Here is a 16817-nt window from a genome sequence, read left to right on the forward strand (position 1 = left end):
TTTTTTCAGGTTTTTATTTAAATTTCAGTTAGTTAAAATACAGTGTAATAATAGTTTCAGGTGTACAATTTAGTGATTCATAATTTCCATACAACACCCACGGCTCATCAAAATAAGTGTCCTTTTTAATCCACATTTTCAGATACTTTTAACCCATCAGATACATTTAACCCATCTCACACCCACCTCCCCCTCCAGTAACCATCATTGTGTTCTCTATAGTGAAGAGTCTGATTTGCCATCCATCTTTTTTTTCGTCTACTATGTTTATCTGTTTTGTTTCTTAAATTCCACACATTAGTGAAATTATACAGTATTTGTCCTTCTCTGACTTCATAATCCACTCTAGCTCCATACGTGTTGCTGCAAATGGCAAAATTTCATTCATTTTGATTGCAGACCCCCCCACACACACACGCGTGAGTGGGGTGGGGGGGAGAGAGAGAGAGAGAGAGAGAGAGAGAGAGAGAGAGAGAGGGAGGGAGAGGGAGGGAGAAGGAGAGAGAGAGAGAGAGAGAGAGAGATCTTCTTTATCCATTTATCTGTCAGTGGACATTTGGATGCTTTCCATAATTTGGCTATTGTTGATAGTGATGCTATAAATATAGGGGTTCAGGTAGCCATTCAAATCAGTAATTTTGTATCCTTTGGGTAAAACCTATTAGTACACTTGCTGGATCAAGGCAGATCTGTTTTTAAGTTTTTGAGAACTTGCACACTAGTCTCCAGATAGGCTGCACAAGTTTGCATTCCCATGAGCACTGTGAGAGGGTTCCCTTTTCTCTGCATCCTCACCGATACCTGCTGGTTTTTTTTTTTTTTCAGTTGTTAATTTTAACTATTATGACTGGTGTGAGGTGGTGTCTCATTGTGTGGTCTTGCTTTGTATTTACCTGATGATGAGTGATGTTGAGCATCTTTTCGTGTGTATGTTAGACATAAGGATGTCATCTTTGGAAAAAATGTAGATTCCTGTCTCTTACCTATTTTTTCACTGAGCTGTTTTTCTGGTGTTGGGTTGTATAAGTTCTTTATGTATTTTGAATACTCACTGTTTAGCATGCATGTATTTTTGCTAACATTTTTTCCATTCCATAGATTGCCTTTTAGTTTGCTGATGATTCCCTTCACTGTTCACAATGTTTTTTTTTTCTTTATGAAGGTCCATTTATTTATTTTGCTTTTGTTTCCTTTATTTCTGGAGACATATCTAGTAAGAAGTTGCTATGGCTGAGGTCAGAGGGTTTGCTGCTTGTGTTTTTGTTTTCTAGGATTTTGGTGGTTTCATGTCTCATGTAGATCTTTCATCCATTTTGAACTTGTTTTTGTGCATGGTGTAATAAAGTAGTCCAGTCTCATTCATTTACTTGATGCTGTCCAGTTTTAACAACACTATTTGTGGAAGAGATTGTTTTTTTCCCCATTGGATAGTATTTCCCGCTGTGTCAAATAAGTTAACCATGTGCTTGTGGGGTATATTTCTGGGTTTTCTGTGGTGTTTCATTAATACGTGTGTCGGGGGGTTTTTGTTGTTATTGTTGTTTTGTTTTGTTTTGTTTTGTTGCCAGCACCATGCTGTCTTGATTACTACAGGCTTTGCAATACAATTTGAAGCGAGAATTGTGATGCCTCCAGCTTTGCTTTTCTTTGTCAGGATTTCTTTGGCTTTGTGGATCTTTGTGATTACATATAAATTTTAGTATTGTTTGTTTAGGCTCTGAAAAATGCTGGTGGTATTTTGATTGGGGTTGCATTAAATATGTATATTGCTTTGGGTAGTATACACATTATGACAATGTTTGTTCTTCTAATCCATGAGCATGGTATGCCTTTCCATATGTTTGTGTCCCTTTCAGTTTCTTATATCAGAGCTGTATAGTTTTCAGGGTACAGATCTTTTATGTTTTTGGTTACCTTTACTCCTAGGTATGTGGTGCAGTTATAAATGGGATCAATTCCTTTGTCTCTCTTTTTGCAGCTTTGTTATTCGCGTATAGAAACGCAACAGATTTCTGTACTTTGATTTTGTGTCCTATGACATTACTGAATTCATTTACCAGTTCTAACAATTGTTTTGGTAGAGTCTTTGGGTTTTTCTACGTAGGGAATCATGTCATGTGCAAATAGTGAATGTTTGACTTCTTCCTTGCCAATTTGGATTCATTTTGTTCCTGTGAATTGTCTGACTGCTGACGCTAGGGCTTCCATTACTATGTTAAATAAGTATGGTGACAGTGGACATGCCTTGTTGCTGATTATAGAGGAAAAGCTCTCAGTTTTTCCCCATTGAGATGATATTAGCTGTGGGTCTTTCTGGTATGAGCTTTATTATATTGAGGCATGTTCCATGTATCCCTACTTTGTTGAGGGTTTTTAACATGAATGGGTATTGTATTTTGTCAAATGCTTTTTATGCATTTCTGGGAAGCTCATGTACTTCTCTTACTTTCTTTTATTAATGTGGTGTATCACATCGATTGATTTGTGAATAATGAGCTTACCGCTGCAGGCCACGAATAAATCCACCTTGATCAAGGTGAATGGTTTTTTAAATATATTGTGATACTCCATTTGCTAGTATTTTATTGAGACTTCTTGCATTATATTCATCAGGACACTGGCCTATAGGTCTCTTTTTAGTGGAGTTTTTATCTGGTTTTTGAGTAAGGTAACATTGGCTTCATACAATGAGTTTAGGAGTTTTCTTCCATTTCTATTTTTTTTAATAGTTTGAGCAAAATAGTTACTAACTCGTCTTTCTGTGTTTGGTAAAATTCCCTTACAAAGCCATGTGCCTCTGGACTTTTGTTTTTTGGAAGATTTTTTATTACTCAGTTTCTTCACTGGCTATTGGTCTCTTCAGTTTTTTTTTTTTTTATGTTTCAGTTTTGATAGTTTTTATGTTTCTAGGACTGTATCCATTTCTTCCAGATTGTCCAATTGGTTGGAATTTAATTTTTCATAATAGTCTTTTTTTATAATTGCATTTCCGTGTTATTTGTGATCTCTCCTCTCTCACTGATTATTTCATTTATTTGTGTCCTTTCTCTTTTCTTTTTGATAAGTCTGGCTAGGGGTTTATCAGTATTGTTTTTTGGAAGAACCAGATTCTGGTTTCATTGATCGGTTTGTTCTACTGTTGTTATTTATTTATTTTTTTCATTTGCGTATAATTTACTTGTGCTTTAATCTTTGTTATTTCCTTTATTCTTCAACTTTTATTTGCTGTTCCTTTTCTTGCTCCTTTAGGTGTAAACTTAGGTTTTATATTTGAGACTTCTTTTGCTGTTTGACATAGGCCTGGATTGCAGTATAGTTCTGTTAGGACTGCTTTTGCTCCTTTTAAGGTTCTAAACTGTCCTAGTTTCATTTTCATTTGCTTCCATGTATGTTTTTATTCCTTACTTTGCCTATTGAATCCATTCATTCTTTAGTAGGATGTTCTTTAGCCTCCATGTATTTGTTGTCTCTCCAAATATTTTCTTATGTTTGACTTCATGTGTCAGAGCATTATGGTCGGAAAATATGCATTATATGATGTCATTCTTTTTGTATGTGTTGAGACCTGACTTGTGCCCCAGTATGGAATCTTTTCTGGACAATGTTCCATATGCACTCAAAAGGAATGTGTGTTCTGCTGTTTTAGGATGAAATGTTGTGAATATATCTGTTGGGGCGCCTGGGTGGTTCAGTCGGTTAAGCGTCCGACTTCAGCCAGGTCACAATCTCGCGGTCCGTGAGTTCGAGCCCCGCGTCGGGCTCTGGGCTGATGGCTCAGAGCCTGGAGCCTGTTTCCGATTCTGTGTCTCCCTCTCTCTCTGCCCCTCCCCCGTTCATGCTCTGTCTCTCTCTGTCCCAAAAATAAATAAACGTTGAAAAAAAAATTTTAAATGTAGACCGCAAATAGATGGGTCTTGTAGACCGCAAAAGGATGGGTCTTCTTTTTTTATCCATTCTGATACTTTATGTCTTCTGTTTGGAGCATTTAGTCCGTTTACATTAAGTGTTGTTTTTGAAAGATATGGATTTAAAGTCACTGTTACTTGTAGGTTTCATGCCTGTAGTGATGTCTCTATTCCTTTGTGGTCTTTGCACCTTTGCACTCACAGTCCTCTTGTAGGGCTGGTTAATTGGTGATGAACTCCTTCAGTTTTTGTTTGTCTGGGAAAACCTTTATATCTCCCTCTATTCTGAATGACAGGTTTGTTGGATAAAGGGTTTTTGGCTGCATAGTTTTCTTGTTCATCACATTGACTATGTCGTGCCACTCCTTTCTGGGCTAGAAAGTTGTAATAGATAGGTCTGTTGCTACCCTTGTATGTTTATCCTTGTAGGTTAAGGCCCATTTGTTCCTAGCTGCTTTCAGTTTTCTCTCTTTGTACTGAATTTTGACAGTTTCACTATAATATGTCCTACAGAAAATTGATTCTTATTTTATCCGAGGAGAGTTTTCTGCGCCTCCTGCATTTCAATGTGTGTCCCCTTCCCCGTATTGGGGAGTTTCTCAGTAATGATTTGTTCAAGCACACCTTCGGCCCCTTTCTCTCTCTCTTCTTCTGGAACTCCTGTGATGCGGGTATCATTATGTTTCATTGAATCACTTAGTTCTCTAATTCTTCCCTGGTGGTTGAGAATTTTTTTTCTCTCTGTATTTCTCAGTTTCATCTTTTTCCATAATTTTATCTTCCATTTCACTTATTCTCCCTTTGTCTCTTAGTCACTACCTCTAGATTATTTTGCACCTTATTTACAGCATTTTTAATTCATTATGTCTATTTTTTAGTTCCCTCATCTCTGCAGCAATGGGTGTCTGATGTCTTCTATGCATTTTTCAAGCCCGGAGATTAATCTTACAATTGTTACTGTAAATTCTTGTTCAATTATATTGTTTGTATCTGTTTTGATAAATTGTTTAGCTATCACTTCTTCCTGGAATTTCTTTTGAGGAGAATTCTTCCGTTTCATCATTCGGCTAGTTTTCTGTCTCTTAATGTGGTTGAAAAACTTGTTACGTGCTCTGCACTTGTGAGCGCTACGATATTATAGAAGGATTATACCATGTCGAGAGCCTGGCACTGCATGACGTGTTTTTTGGAGAGTGTTACTTGCTGTCTGTTGTGGTGACTTTAGTTGCTTTGTCTCCCTTCTCATAGTGATGTTTTGGACCTTCCACCAGGTTTTCTTTGATTGGTTCCTTGAAGTAGCCCTGGAAAGGAAAACAAACAATAAGAAACATAAAGCAATAACAAATAAACAAAAACAAAAAAGAAACAAAGCAAAAGCATGAAAAGAAAACGTAAACAAAAACAAAACACTATAAACACTAGCTACAATGAAATAACACTAGCTAAACTAAATGGGCAATGTTGATGGCATAGGCCTTATCCCATACAAAGAGAGAAGTGACAGGGGCGGGAGAAAAGAAAAAATAAATAAAATTGACCAGACAGAGAAATTTAATTATTGCTTGTTAAGGAATCTTGCCAATTTGATGTTTACTTTCTGTGCGTTTTGTGTCTTCTGTTTCACAGTTTCTCCCTTATTGTTTCCTGTTGTGTTTAACTGAATTCATTTTGTGCTTTGAATTCTTTCTCACACAACGTTTTATCTACATCTTTTATTTTCCTATGTGTTCCTTTGGAAATAGAAATGAGTATCTTAGGGGCACCTGGGTGGCTCGGTCAGTTAAGTGTACAAGTCTCTTTTTCGTGTCAAGTCATGAACTCTCAACAGTTCACACATTGAGTCCTGTGCGGCTGTCTGGAGAGCCTGCCAGAGATTCTGTCTCTCCCTTTCTTTCTGTCTGTGCCCTCTGTTGCATGGTCCCTGTCTTAAAATAAATAAATAAACTTTATAAGAAATTAATATCTTAAACTTACAAAGTGCAGTAGTTCAAATCAACAGGAACTAAGATCTGATATTACCCCCAAATTTTAGTCCTGTGTTTTAGTCCTGTATTTATGTTATTACAAAAGTTATCTTCATATATTGCGTGGCCAATATCATATATAGAATATGTGTGTATATACATAATATGTAAATATAAATGTAGTGTTTGTAATATGTAGTTTTATGATATATTTGTACATTTTATGATATGTTTATAAAACTATGTCTAAATAGGTAAATGTAGTAAATATATAGTATGAAACTTATTGCAAAAAGCATATATAATATACCATGTAATATATAATAATGTAGAAATGTATATGTAATGTATGTGAAATATGTGTATATGTAATAAATGTAACCCTGTGTGTATGTTATGCATGTGTTTATGCTGTATATAGTACATTATGTACAGTTGTGGATATACTTGTAATGTATGTTATGATAAATATTGCTTTCTTCAATGAATCATGTAGGAAATAGAGGAGTTCCAAACCAAAAATATAATACTGCTGGGTTTATATTTACCTATGTAGCCTCCTTTATCAGCGTTCCTTATTTCTTCTTAGACCTTTGATATACCATCTGTTAAGCTTGAAAAGTCTTCCTTTATCATTTCTTGTAGGACAGAGCTAGCTGAATCCAGCCCCTCACCATTTTTGGTCTTACTGTCTCTTTCATTTTTGAAATACTTTTTATGACTATAGATTTTTGTATTTGAGGTTTTTCCCTTTTATTAGTTATATTGTCCCACTGTCCCTGTTTTTTGGAGATATCAGTAATATTATTGAGTGGTCTTTTATGAACAAATCATGTTTATCTAGGTGTTTTGAAAATTGTCTTTAGACATTTTTATTATAATGTGGTGCAGTGTAGAACTGCTTGAATTTAACCTATTTGGAGTAAATTCAGCTTCTTGCATGTGTAGGTTATTGTGTGCCATTTAATATATCAAGTGTTATTTCTTCCCATTTGTCACTATTTTATCTCTGAGATTCGTTAATTATACATTGGCACACTTAACCCATGTCCGGAGGTGTTATAGTTTCTGCTTATTTTTCTTCATTGTTTTTCTTTGTGATTGTCACATTGGATGCTTTTATTTGATTGGTTTTCATGATTATGTATAAGACAGTGGGTGTAAAGTCATTTTTGTAAGTCTAATGTCTACACTCCCTCCCAAAGAGTTTCTGTTAATTTCTTTTTCTTATAAATTGCCGTATTTCCGTACTTTATATATGTCTTACGGCTTTTGTTAAACATGGCAATTTTCTATTTAAATAAAAATAGTATTCCTTTTTTGTGATATCTCTGAAGTATCTATTACTGTAGTTTATTTTTTTTTCAACGTTTGTTTATTTTTGGGACAGAGAGAGACAGAGCATGAACGGGGGAGGGGCAGAGAGAGAGGGAGACACAGAATCGGAAACAGGCTCCAGGCTCTGAGCCATCAGCCCAGAGCCCGACGCGGGGCTCGAACTCACGGACCGCGAGATCGTGACCTGGCTGAAGTCGGACGCCTAACCGACTGCGCCACCCAGGCGCCCCATCTATTACTGTAGTTTAGACCAGTGCTAGTTATTTTATATTTTACTAATAAATGGTAACTCTAGAAAGAAGATATTCTCTCTACCCAGCCTTTGTTGTTGCCTCTTGTGAGCTGAAGCTGTCCGCTTGTTTTGTGATTTTCCTACCATTTTTTCAGAGTATATTTTCTCTGGTGTGTGGTAATGAAGGCTCCTTTGAATTATCTCAGTAGGTACTGGTAACTGACAGATTTTCTGAAACCGTTGAAAAGAGAAAAATACACACACATACAGACACAGATAGGATAGGGAGAAAGAAAAAAAGAGGGAAAAAGAAAAGCTTACATTGGTCTTTTAAAATTGGTTCTGTGTTAGGTAATTTTTTTTTTACTCTCAGTTATGATAATGTTTTCTTACTAGCTTTTCTGTTTTGCTTTCACTGAGCCTGAATTTCAAGAGGTGATAATGTAAGGTTTTGACCCAATTTTTTTCTTAACATGCTTTCTGACTTGGGCTTATGAGTGGCCTTACTAGGCCATCCTAGTGAGCCTACTAGATTTCCTTAACTTGCCTGTGCTTTTCATGTTTCTTATTCCTGAATATTCCACTTTCTGGCTTTACCTCCTAGTCTGTCGGCATGTGTAATTTTTGCCCCAACAGTTATTTGTGTTTCAGACAGGAAAAGTGTACTTATTTGTCTGTGAATGTTTTTGGCAAGCTTTCTTTTTTTTTTTAATTTTTTTTTCCAACGTTTATTTATTTTTGGGACAGAGAGAGACAGAGCATGAACGGGGGAGGGGCGGAGAGAGAGGGAGACACAGAATCGGAAACAGGCTCCAGGCTCTGAGCCATCAGCCCAGAGCCCGACACGGGGCTCGAACTCACGGACCGCGAGATCGCGACCTGGCTGAAGTCGGACGCTTAACCGACTGCGCCACCCAGGCGCCCCTTGGCAAGCTTTCTTTGTGTGGATGCTCACACTGATAAGAGTTGAGTCAGTTACTCTAGGTTACCTAAATCCAGTCCAAACATGATTCCTTGGGAACCAGGAACTCCCTGTAGAAGCACAAACAGTCATGTACAGGATTTCTTTTGAACAGGAAAATGGGTAAAATTTGACTGAGGTAAAATAGCCCAGGTACTATATTCTGGTTAAATATTCACTTGGTTGATAAGAACCTTTGGCTATCTCTTAGAACTTTGATGAGGCATATTCTTGACACTTTCACAAGATTTATCAGTGTTTATTTCAGGGAAAAGGACTCTTGTAGTTCCCTGCTTGGTGGTGTTCTCCAATGCCACCTATAATTGGTTGTTTTAAATATTTTACAGAATGTGGAACTGCTTTCACTAATAAACTTCAAGGAATGTGTAAAGATATGGAGCTTTCCAAAGATATCATGATTCAGTTAAAACAGGTATTCCTAGCCTAAAAGATTTTTTAATGTAGTATAAAGTTCTTGAATGGTTTGGTTCCCTTAAGATTTATACTTACGTTAGAGACATATTAAAGGAAGTTTAAATAAGACTCCACTTTTTGTGTTTTTTGAAAGAAAATTCATACTTTTATAACCTTCCCACCACATATTTAAAGAACTATATACAACATATTTTGAGTAACCATTTTTATTTTTTTTTTACTCTTACTTGGCTTTCCATTGCTTTGCCATGTACATTTTAGTTTCAGTATTTGTGACTCTGTGTGTATCTTTTTCATAATTTTCTTCAGATCATTTGAGGTAAGATGGATTTTTTAAAAAAATACAGTGGAAGCCTAATTCTATGTTTAATTAATTGAGGCAACCAGACTGCACGTTCTTGGTTCTTTTCAAGCATTTTATTAAAATGTCTGTTTCATTTAAATGCAGGTTGTATTTTCAATGAGTAATTTATTATTCAGATTAATTTTAGTAATGCATTTCTAATATAGAGTTATAGCTATGTAAGAGTTTTAAAATTCTAACATTCATTACATCACTACGTTTTTGCAGTATATGAAGAACCAAAATATACCAGGAAACATTGATTTAACTGTGAACATTCTGACGATGAGTTTTTGGCCAGCCTACATCCCTAAGGAGATCCACTTACCCCCAGATGTAAGAAATTCACTATTTACATTATTATATTATATAGTAGATTAATTTTCATGTACCTTTTAATCTTTTTTAATTTTTTTGTAAAAATTTTTAATGTTTATTATTTTTGAGAGAGAGACAGAGACAGAGACAGAGCATGAGTAGGGGAGGGGCAGAGAGAGAGACACAGAATCCGAAGCAGGCTCCAGGCTCCGAGCTGTCAGCACAGAGCCCAATGCTTGGCTCGACCTCACGAACCATGAGACCAGGACCCTGGCCAAAGTCAACACTTAACTGACTGAGACACCCAGGCACCCCGGCCTTTAATCTTTAATAAGTCTTTAGGCCATACTTTACGTTCATATAAACGTCTCCTTAATGTTCTCTGTTTTGAAATGTAGTCATACAGTTTTTAGGGGGGCACACAGGTAAAATAGTTCAGTGTTAAATAATTCAGTAGCATAAATAGTCTTTTTCATAGTTTAAAATAGTCTGTCTTTTTCATGTAGTCAGTTGTAGGTTTTGAATCGACCAGCCTGGCTTCCTTTTGCTTTTATGCTTTGCATTTACTGGTATTGACTTCTATTTCTCTTACTGTGTATCAGTAAAAATACTTACTCATGTATCACATAAACACATGGTAGAAGAAGTCATCAACAAATCACTCAGTATCTATTGATTGCTCCACTTAGTAATCATGGAAACCCCTTTCCAGCTGCTACCGGTTTTTAGCTTTCTTACCATACAGCTTTGGTTTTAGCTAGCTCTCTCTTCTCCATAAATCAATTACCCATCCTGTTGGTTGTTCCTCTTACCGGGACCTGGTGGCAACTCAGTTGCCGTTACCTTTACTTTCTTTCTCCATGGATTTATTTAATTTGTACAGTTGTATTGCCATATTGGTGGATTTCCTGAAGAGCATATGTAAGTTACTGAATGCACTATGTTGAACTAGAAGAATCACCAGAGGTTGTTTCCTTGTTTCAGAAGTCTTTTTGGCCCCCACCCAGTCTTTTCTCCACAGAAATGTGTTACATATCCTTGGGGAAACCATGCATGGTCATGACATATGTTTTTAAATATAATATTCTAGGGCTGCAAGTAGGACTTTAATTGGTATACAGTATATCAATTTTTCTTTATTTCTTTTCTCCAGATGGAAAGACTTCAGAAAGATTTCAAGAATTTCTACTTAAGCAAACACAGTGGCCGGAAACTTCAGTGGCAGTCCACTCTTGGACGTTGTGTTCTTAGAGCTGAATTTAAAAAGGCAAGCAAATGACCTTTAAGATAGCATTTTACTTAGACGTATAAGTTATAACAATTTTACCTTGATAAAGAATATTTACTTTAAATTTTATTTATTTTGAGAGAGAGAGAGAGAGACAGACAGACAGACAGACAGACAGACAGACAGCACGAATGGGAAGAGGGGCAGAGGATAAGAGGAGGAGAGAGAATCCCAAGCAGGCTCTTTGCTTTCAATGCAGAGCTAGATGTGGGTCTCTGTCCTACAAACAGTGAGATCATGAGTCAGATGACACTTAACCAACCGAACCACCCATGGTCCCTGATAAAATATATTTTTAATATATACTTTATGGAGAAAACTCATTTGTTGAATAATGGTGTGTTTATGTATTATGAGTATGCTGACAGATCAATCATTTCTGTATAAGTGAATTTTTAAAACATAGTACTTGCCATTTTTATCTCTGTGATACCACTGGACATTGTTTGATCTCTGATGTCTCAAAATCCCAATCAGTCATCATTAGAGCCCTGGGATGTTAACCACCCGGGACTCACATAGCTAATGGAACCATGCACTGAGTCTGAGGCAATGGTGTGATGTTGTTATGACATAGTTGAGTGCACTGTCTTATTAAAACTATTTCTCAAGACTAAAAAAAAAAAAAAAAAAAAAAGATCAGTACAAAAGCTCCTGGGTTGTGTGGAATAGAGAAACACAGTAACATTCTGATGCAATGGCATAAATGAAGCACAGAAGAAAAATGTAGACTGATATCCCAGAGATCATTTCTTGATGTCTAGTGTGTAAGGAGCTGTTGGGATATAATAGGCGATGAACTCCCTTTGTGTCTAGTGGCATCCATTGTTGGAACTTCTGAAATAATGACAGAGGAATTGGCTGGATGTCTCCTCGTATCCAGCACCTTTGACTCTTACCCTGTGTTGTAGGTTGAAAATTGGGCCCCAAAGATAAGTCCGTAAACTGACTATGCTTTGGAACTAACGTTTCTATATTGTGAAGAAGGTTTTTGCAGATGTGATGAAAGACGTTGAGATGAGGAACTCATCCTGGATTATATGATGGGCCCTAAATTCCATATCAACTTTCCTTATGAGAGAGAGGCTTGGCAAGCTTATACACAGAAATCCACATACAGGGTGCCCGCCCCTTTGCCCCGCCCCACGCCCCGAGACAGAGAGACAGAGAAAAGAAAGAGAAAGAGAAGGGTGATGTAAAGATAGAACCTGAGGCTAGAAGATATTCTGAACCCTCTGAAGAGACTAGAGTCCTGCTACACCTTGATTCTTCCCCAAGGATGCTGATGTGAATTTCTGGCCTTCACACTTGGAGAGAATACATATTTGTGTCTTTTTAAACCACGATGTGTGTGGTAAGTTGTTACAGCAGCCACAAGAAGTTATACATCCTCATATGCACTTTACTGTGTGACTTCGTTTTTTCATAGATGCCCCAGGCACTGACAATCTATACATAAGTATGTCCAACATGTTTTAGTCAGCATTCAAAGAAGAGACTGAACCTGTTCCTTAGTGTCGAACTTCAGTATGGCGCCTCAGTGATCCAAGTATTAATGGATGAGAAAAGAGGTTTTGTTTTTAATTCTGCCTCTGCCAGTTTGGGGGTGGCCTTACTGAAAGGTAATAACTAAAGTTTGATACGAGCAGAGGGAAAGAAAAACATGTTTATGTTTATGTTCCCGAAGCAATGACAATTAGATGCTTATGGTTCTCTAGAATAACGTGAGATTCACTTGATTCCCCCAAGGTAAAGTTGGGCCGAAATGATTTAAATCCTCAGGCTACACCTGAGTATTTAATATTAGTGGAGGAATTGAAGCAAGATAATAACTAATCATAACTAATTTTTCACGTGTATGTGTGAATTCTTTATTACTTTTGGCCCTTAACACACGTGGAAAACTCATATATGCCAGTTGAACAAGTCAAATAGTACAGAGTTGTAGTTAAAAATAAAAAATAAAAAACAATCTCAGTCCTTTCACTTCGGAATCCTGAAATGTATAAACAAGTTTATATACAACCATGTTGTTTCATGTGATGATGCAAACATGTAACACTTAGTTTTGTCTCATTTTACTGATTATTTACCGAGATCACTAGTGTACATGTCACGCTGCTACTTCTTTTTATCCCTCTAATGGATTCATCGTGAGCATCTCTGCTAATTAAACTAGGAAGATACCATTTTTAATTGTTCTCTCTTATAATTCTTCTTAATATTTCAAATGATCTTCAGGGGTAGAAATCCCCAATTAGAGAACAGTAAGCATTGTTTGTAATACAATTGAAAAGGGAATCATGAAAGACTATATTTTCCTGAGTATTTAAATGCCGATAATACCAGACAGAAACAGTTTTCTTGTGATTAGGCATGTATGTTTTGGCTTTGATTTTTGAGAGTGCATATTTTCTATTTGTTTTGAAGGTGACTTATTTTGAGAGAGATGGAGGAGAGAACAAGCAGGGGAGGGGCAGAGGGAGAGGGCAAGGGAGGGGGGGGGGAAGAGGATTCTTAAAGTGGGTTCTGTGGTGACAGCGGAGAGCCCAGTGCTGGGCTCATACTGATATGCCACGGTGATGACTTCAGCATAAATCCGATGCCTAACTGTCTGAGCTACCCGGGCAATCCTGAGAAAGCATATTTTCAAAACAGCTCCTCTTTTCATAAGAAAGATTCTTTTTTAGAGAGAGGACAGAGAGAGAGACAGAGACAGAGAGAGAAAGAGCAAGAAGGAGAAGGGCAGACAGAGAAGGAGGGAAAGAATCTTAAGCAGGCTCCATGCCCAGCAAAGAGCCTTATGTGGAGACTCATCTCGTAACCAACCTTGTGATCATGACCTGAGCCAAAATCAATAGTCGGATTCTTAATTGACTAGGCTACCCAGGTGCACCTCACCCCCTATTAGAAAAGATTCTAACGTAGACAACGCATACATTCTCTCTAATTGAACAGGGTTAGATTCCTAGCAAAATTGAACAGAAGGTACAGGGTCCCTCATTATGAACCACTCCAACCAGAGCAGTACATTTATTACAGTTGTTAGTATTCCATTGATGCATAATTATCTCTGAAATCCCATAGATTATTTTAGTGTTCAAGGTTGGCATCTTATGGGTTTGGACAAGGTATTATGACATGCATTATATAGACTAGTTTCAAGTCCCTAAAATTCCTCAGTGTTCCACTTGAATTCCACATGTATTTTTACTTTATAATTTTGTGAGTACATTCTTTTTTTCAGAAGAGTTACATTTTCCCAGTAAAAAAATGTAAATAATGGTTTTGTTCTGTTTTTGTTTTTGTCTTATATAGAAAATTACACACATTTGACTCTTTACTAGGAAAATACCTTTCATCACTGTAGAGCATCTTACATAATATTCTAGTGATGTAACAGAATCAGCTCTTCTTAGTTACTTTGGAAGTTCATGTAATCTTCACCAAATTTGTGAACTATATTGGTATCAATGAAACCTTAACATTTTTTTAAGTTCATCTGAAAGAATATGTATGAGTCGTAAACAGCGAAATTCTAAGAGCAACATGGAAAGTAGTTCTAGAGCCTATTTTTCATTACCATGATATAAATAATGCCCCTTGGAATATAGTAAATACTGTTCATTTTTTTCTAGAAATTTCCTATAGAAATATTCATTGCACCATATCACTGTTGGCTCCAAGTACTTTTTCTTTTTTTTTTTTTCCAAAAATTTCTGAGGATGCCTTTCTCTAACATTTTGATGTGGGTTCCTGAGATTAAATCAAGTTACGATTGAGCTTTGTTTTTTCTTTTAAAACAATGGGAAATTAGAAGCTCTCAATAGGAAGCCATATTTGATAGGAGAAAAGAAGAATAGAGAAAATGAAGTATTTGAAAGAAAGATTAATCAAAGAAGCAGTTGAATAAAAAATGTTCAGAATTGAATATGATTTATACATTGAAAAAGATTTACTCTGGTATTTTACTTTAAAAAAAGATAAACTAGACCCCATCAAAGTACATTGTCATGAAATCTTAGATAAGAGACAAAGAAAAATTTGTAAAGCCTTGAGAGAGTGAGAAACTAAAAGTCATAGAATGTATGACTGGAGGCTACAAGGCATCTGATTGCTCAGTAGCAGGAACTTGAATATGATTACGTTGTCTTCAGTTCTCTAAGGAAAATGATGTCCAGGTGCAATTTATGTGCTTAAGAAAATAATTATTCAGATATATACCTGAAATTGTCCTATATCAGGCACAAAAAGTCATAAAGATATAATTTCCATCTATTCTCTCTCTGGGAACTTTAGGAAGTGTACTGCATCATAATGACCGATTATAAGACAGATGTCATAATACAGGAATGGACGTCCATCTGTGGAAACACAAAGGGAATCCATAGGGAGCCGATGTTCAGAGGGTGTTGGAAAGATTGCCTTCTAAAAGATTAAGTGAATTCAGTTATGGCACTGTAGATAAAATGCAAATAACTTTCTGCATGGTTAGAGCTTTTTGAACACATTTTGCTTAGACTAGATCAAAGAATAAGTCTTAAGACTTAAATGATGTCTGTATACCTAGAGTATTACCTGTGTGGAATTAGTTACATTTTATATTTCAGAAGCAAGGATTTAGACTGTGATTATGGAGATGTTCCAGAATTTTAAGATTTCTGATTCTTCTTGTTCTCCTGGAGACTGTTATCAAGGAGAAATAATTTTCATTGGAAAGTATTTGTTTCTCTCCCTGTCTCGGTGTAGGGCAGAGGTTGTTGCATCTATAAGTCGTCACATTACCTTCTTCAAGGTTTCATCCCAAGATAAGCAAGGGTTGGGATGAAAGGGAACTAGTGCAGTTTTTGATGGAACTCATACTTAGTGTATCCATATCTGTGGAAATCTGCATTCAGTGTAACATGAATAATACATGATGTTATTAATATATAATAATATGAAGATAGGTATTAAAAATTGTTTCTACATTCTGGTTTGTTTGAATACATTTGAAAGCAAATAGTACCTTTCTTGAAAGCTTGATGATGTATTGATATATGGAAAAGAAAAACAATGAAAGCACATAAAATAAACACACAAAAAAGTTTAATCAGTATTTAGCAGTAAATGCAAATTATAGTTATAATCAGTTACAATCATGATCCTGATACATAATCACCATATGTTATTTTTTCAGCCATAAATATAATTTACCTGTTTCAATATATATTTACGTAGCTGTATAACTTTGAAATCTCATCATTTTCTTTGAGAGTGGTTTCTAAATTGTGTAAGATTCACATGCCACAAAAGCTGGCTCTATTCCTGCTTTGGACCAAAGTCTGAAGACCATGGAAAAACATTAGAGAGAAAGATATAACTGGAGAATGGGGGATAAAAGGGAATGGAGAAGACCGAGGTAACAAAAAGTAAAGGCCTTTGGGGCTTCTGGGTGGCTCAGTTGGTTAAACGCCTGACTTTGGCTCAGGTCATGAGCTCACAGTTTGTGAGTTCAAACCCCACGTTGGGCTCTGTGGTGACAGCTCAGAGCCTGGAGCCTGCTCCCGATTCTCTGTCTCTGGCTGTGCCCCTCCCCCTCTTGCGCATGCACTTGCTCTCTCTCAAAAATTATAAAACATAAAAATTGTTTAACACAGAGGGCTTAAAGTTGGAGGAATGGAAATATCTGAATTTGAAGCAGGAAGAAAAGAAAATTGGTGGGGAAAAATGGAGGAAATCAAGATATAATAAATAAGCTGGCCGTTGAAACCTGTTAAAGTTTATAGTCTGACATCTAACTGTAGAGTTAAATGTTGACTATGGGCTTCTCCTTTGTGGCTTTTATTATGTTGAGGTATGTTCCCCCTCAGCCCACTTTGTTAAAACTTCTGTCAGGAATGGATGTTAACTATTTTCAAGTGCTTTTCCTTTTTTTTTCCCAACTGTTAGAGATGATCATGTGATTTGCATCTTTGATTCTGTTAATGTGATGTGTGACACTGATCGATTTCCATATGTTGACTCCTCTTTGCAATCCAGGGATGAATCCCA

The 16817-nt window shown here is 36.5% G+C and overlaps 1 protein-coding gene across 1 annotated transcript in view; it reads left to right on the plus strand.

The window, feature by feature from the left end:
* The window catches only part of LOC124525807 (cullin-4B-like), a 120230-nt gene that overhangs the window by 54995 nt on the left and 48418 nt on the right, over window positions 1-16817 (plus strand). Inside the window, exons 14-16 of the mRNA XM_047098389.1 lie at window positions 8748-8833; window positions 9407-9514; window positions 10650-10763. Of these exons, the coding sequence (XP_046954345.1) occupies window positions 8748-8833; window positions 9407-9514; window positions 10650-10763 (308 nt within the window). The remainder of the gene's footprint in view (window positions 1-8747; window positions 8834-9406; window positions 9515-10649; window positions 10764-16817) is intronic.

This window comes from Lynx rufus, unplaced genomic scaffold (genome assembly GCF_022079265.1).
Source record: "Lynx rufus isolate CCGP_SWC_20201006 ecotype Redwood Valley unplaced genomic scaffold, mLynRuf1.p SCAF_48, whole genome shotgun sequence".
NCBI lineage: Eukaryota > Metazoa > Chordata > Mammalia > Carnivora > Felidae > Lynx > Lynx rufus.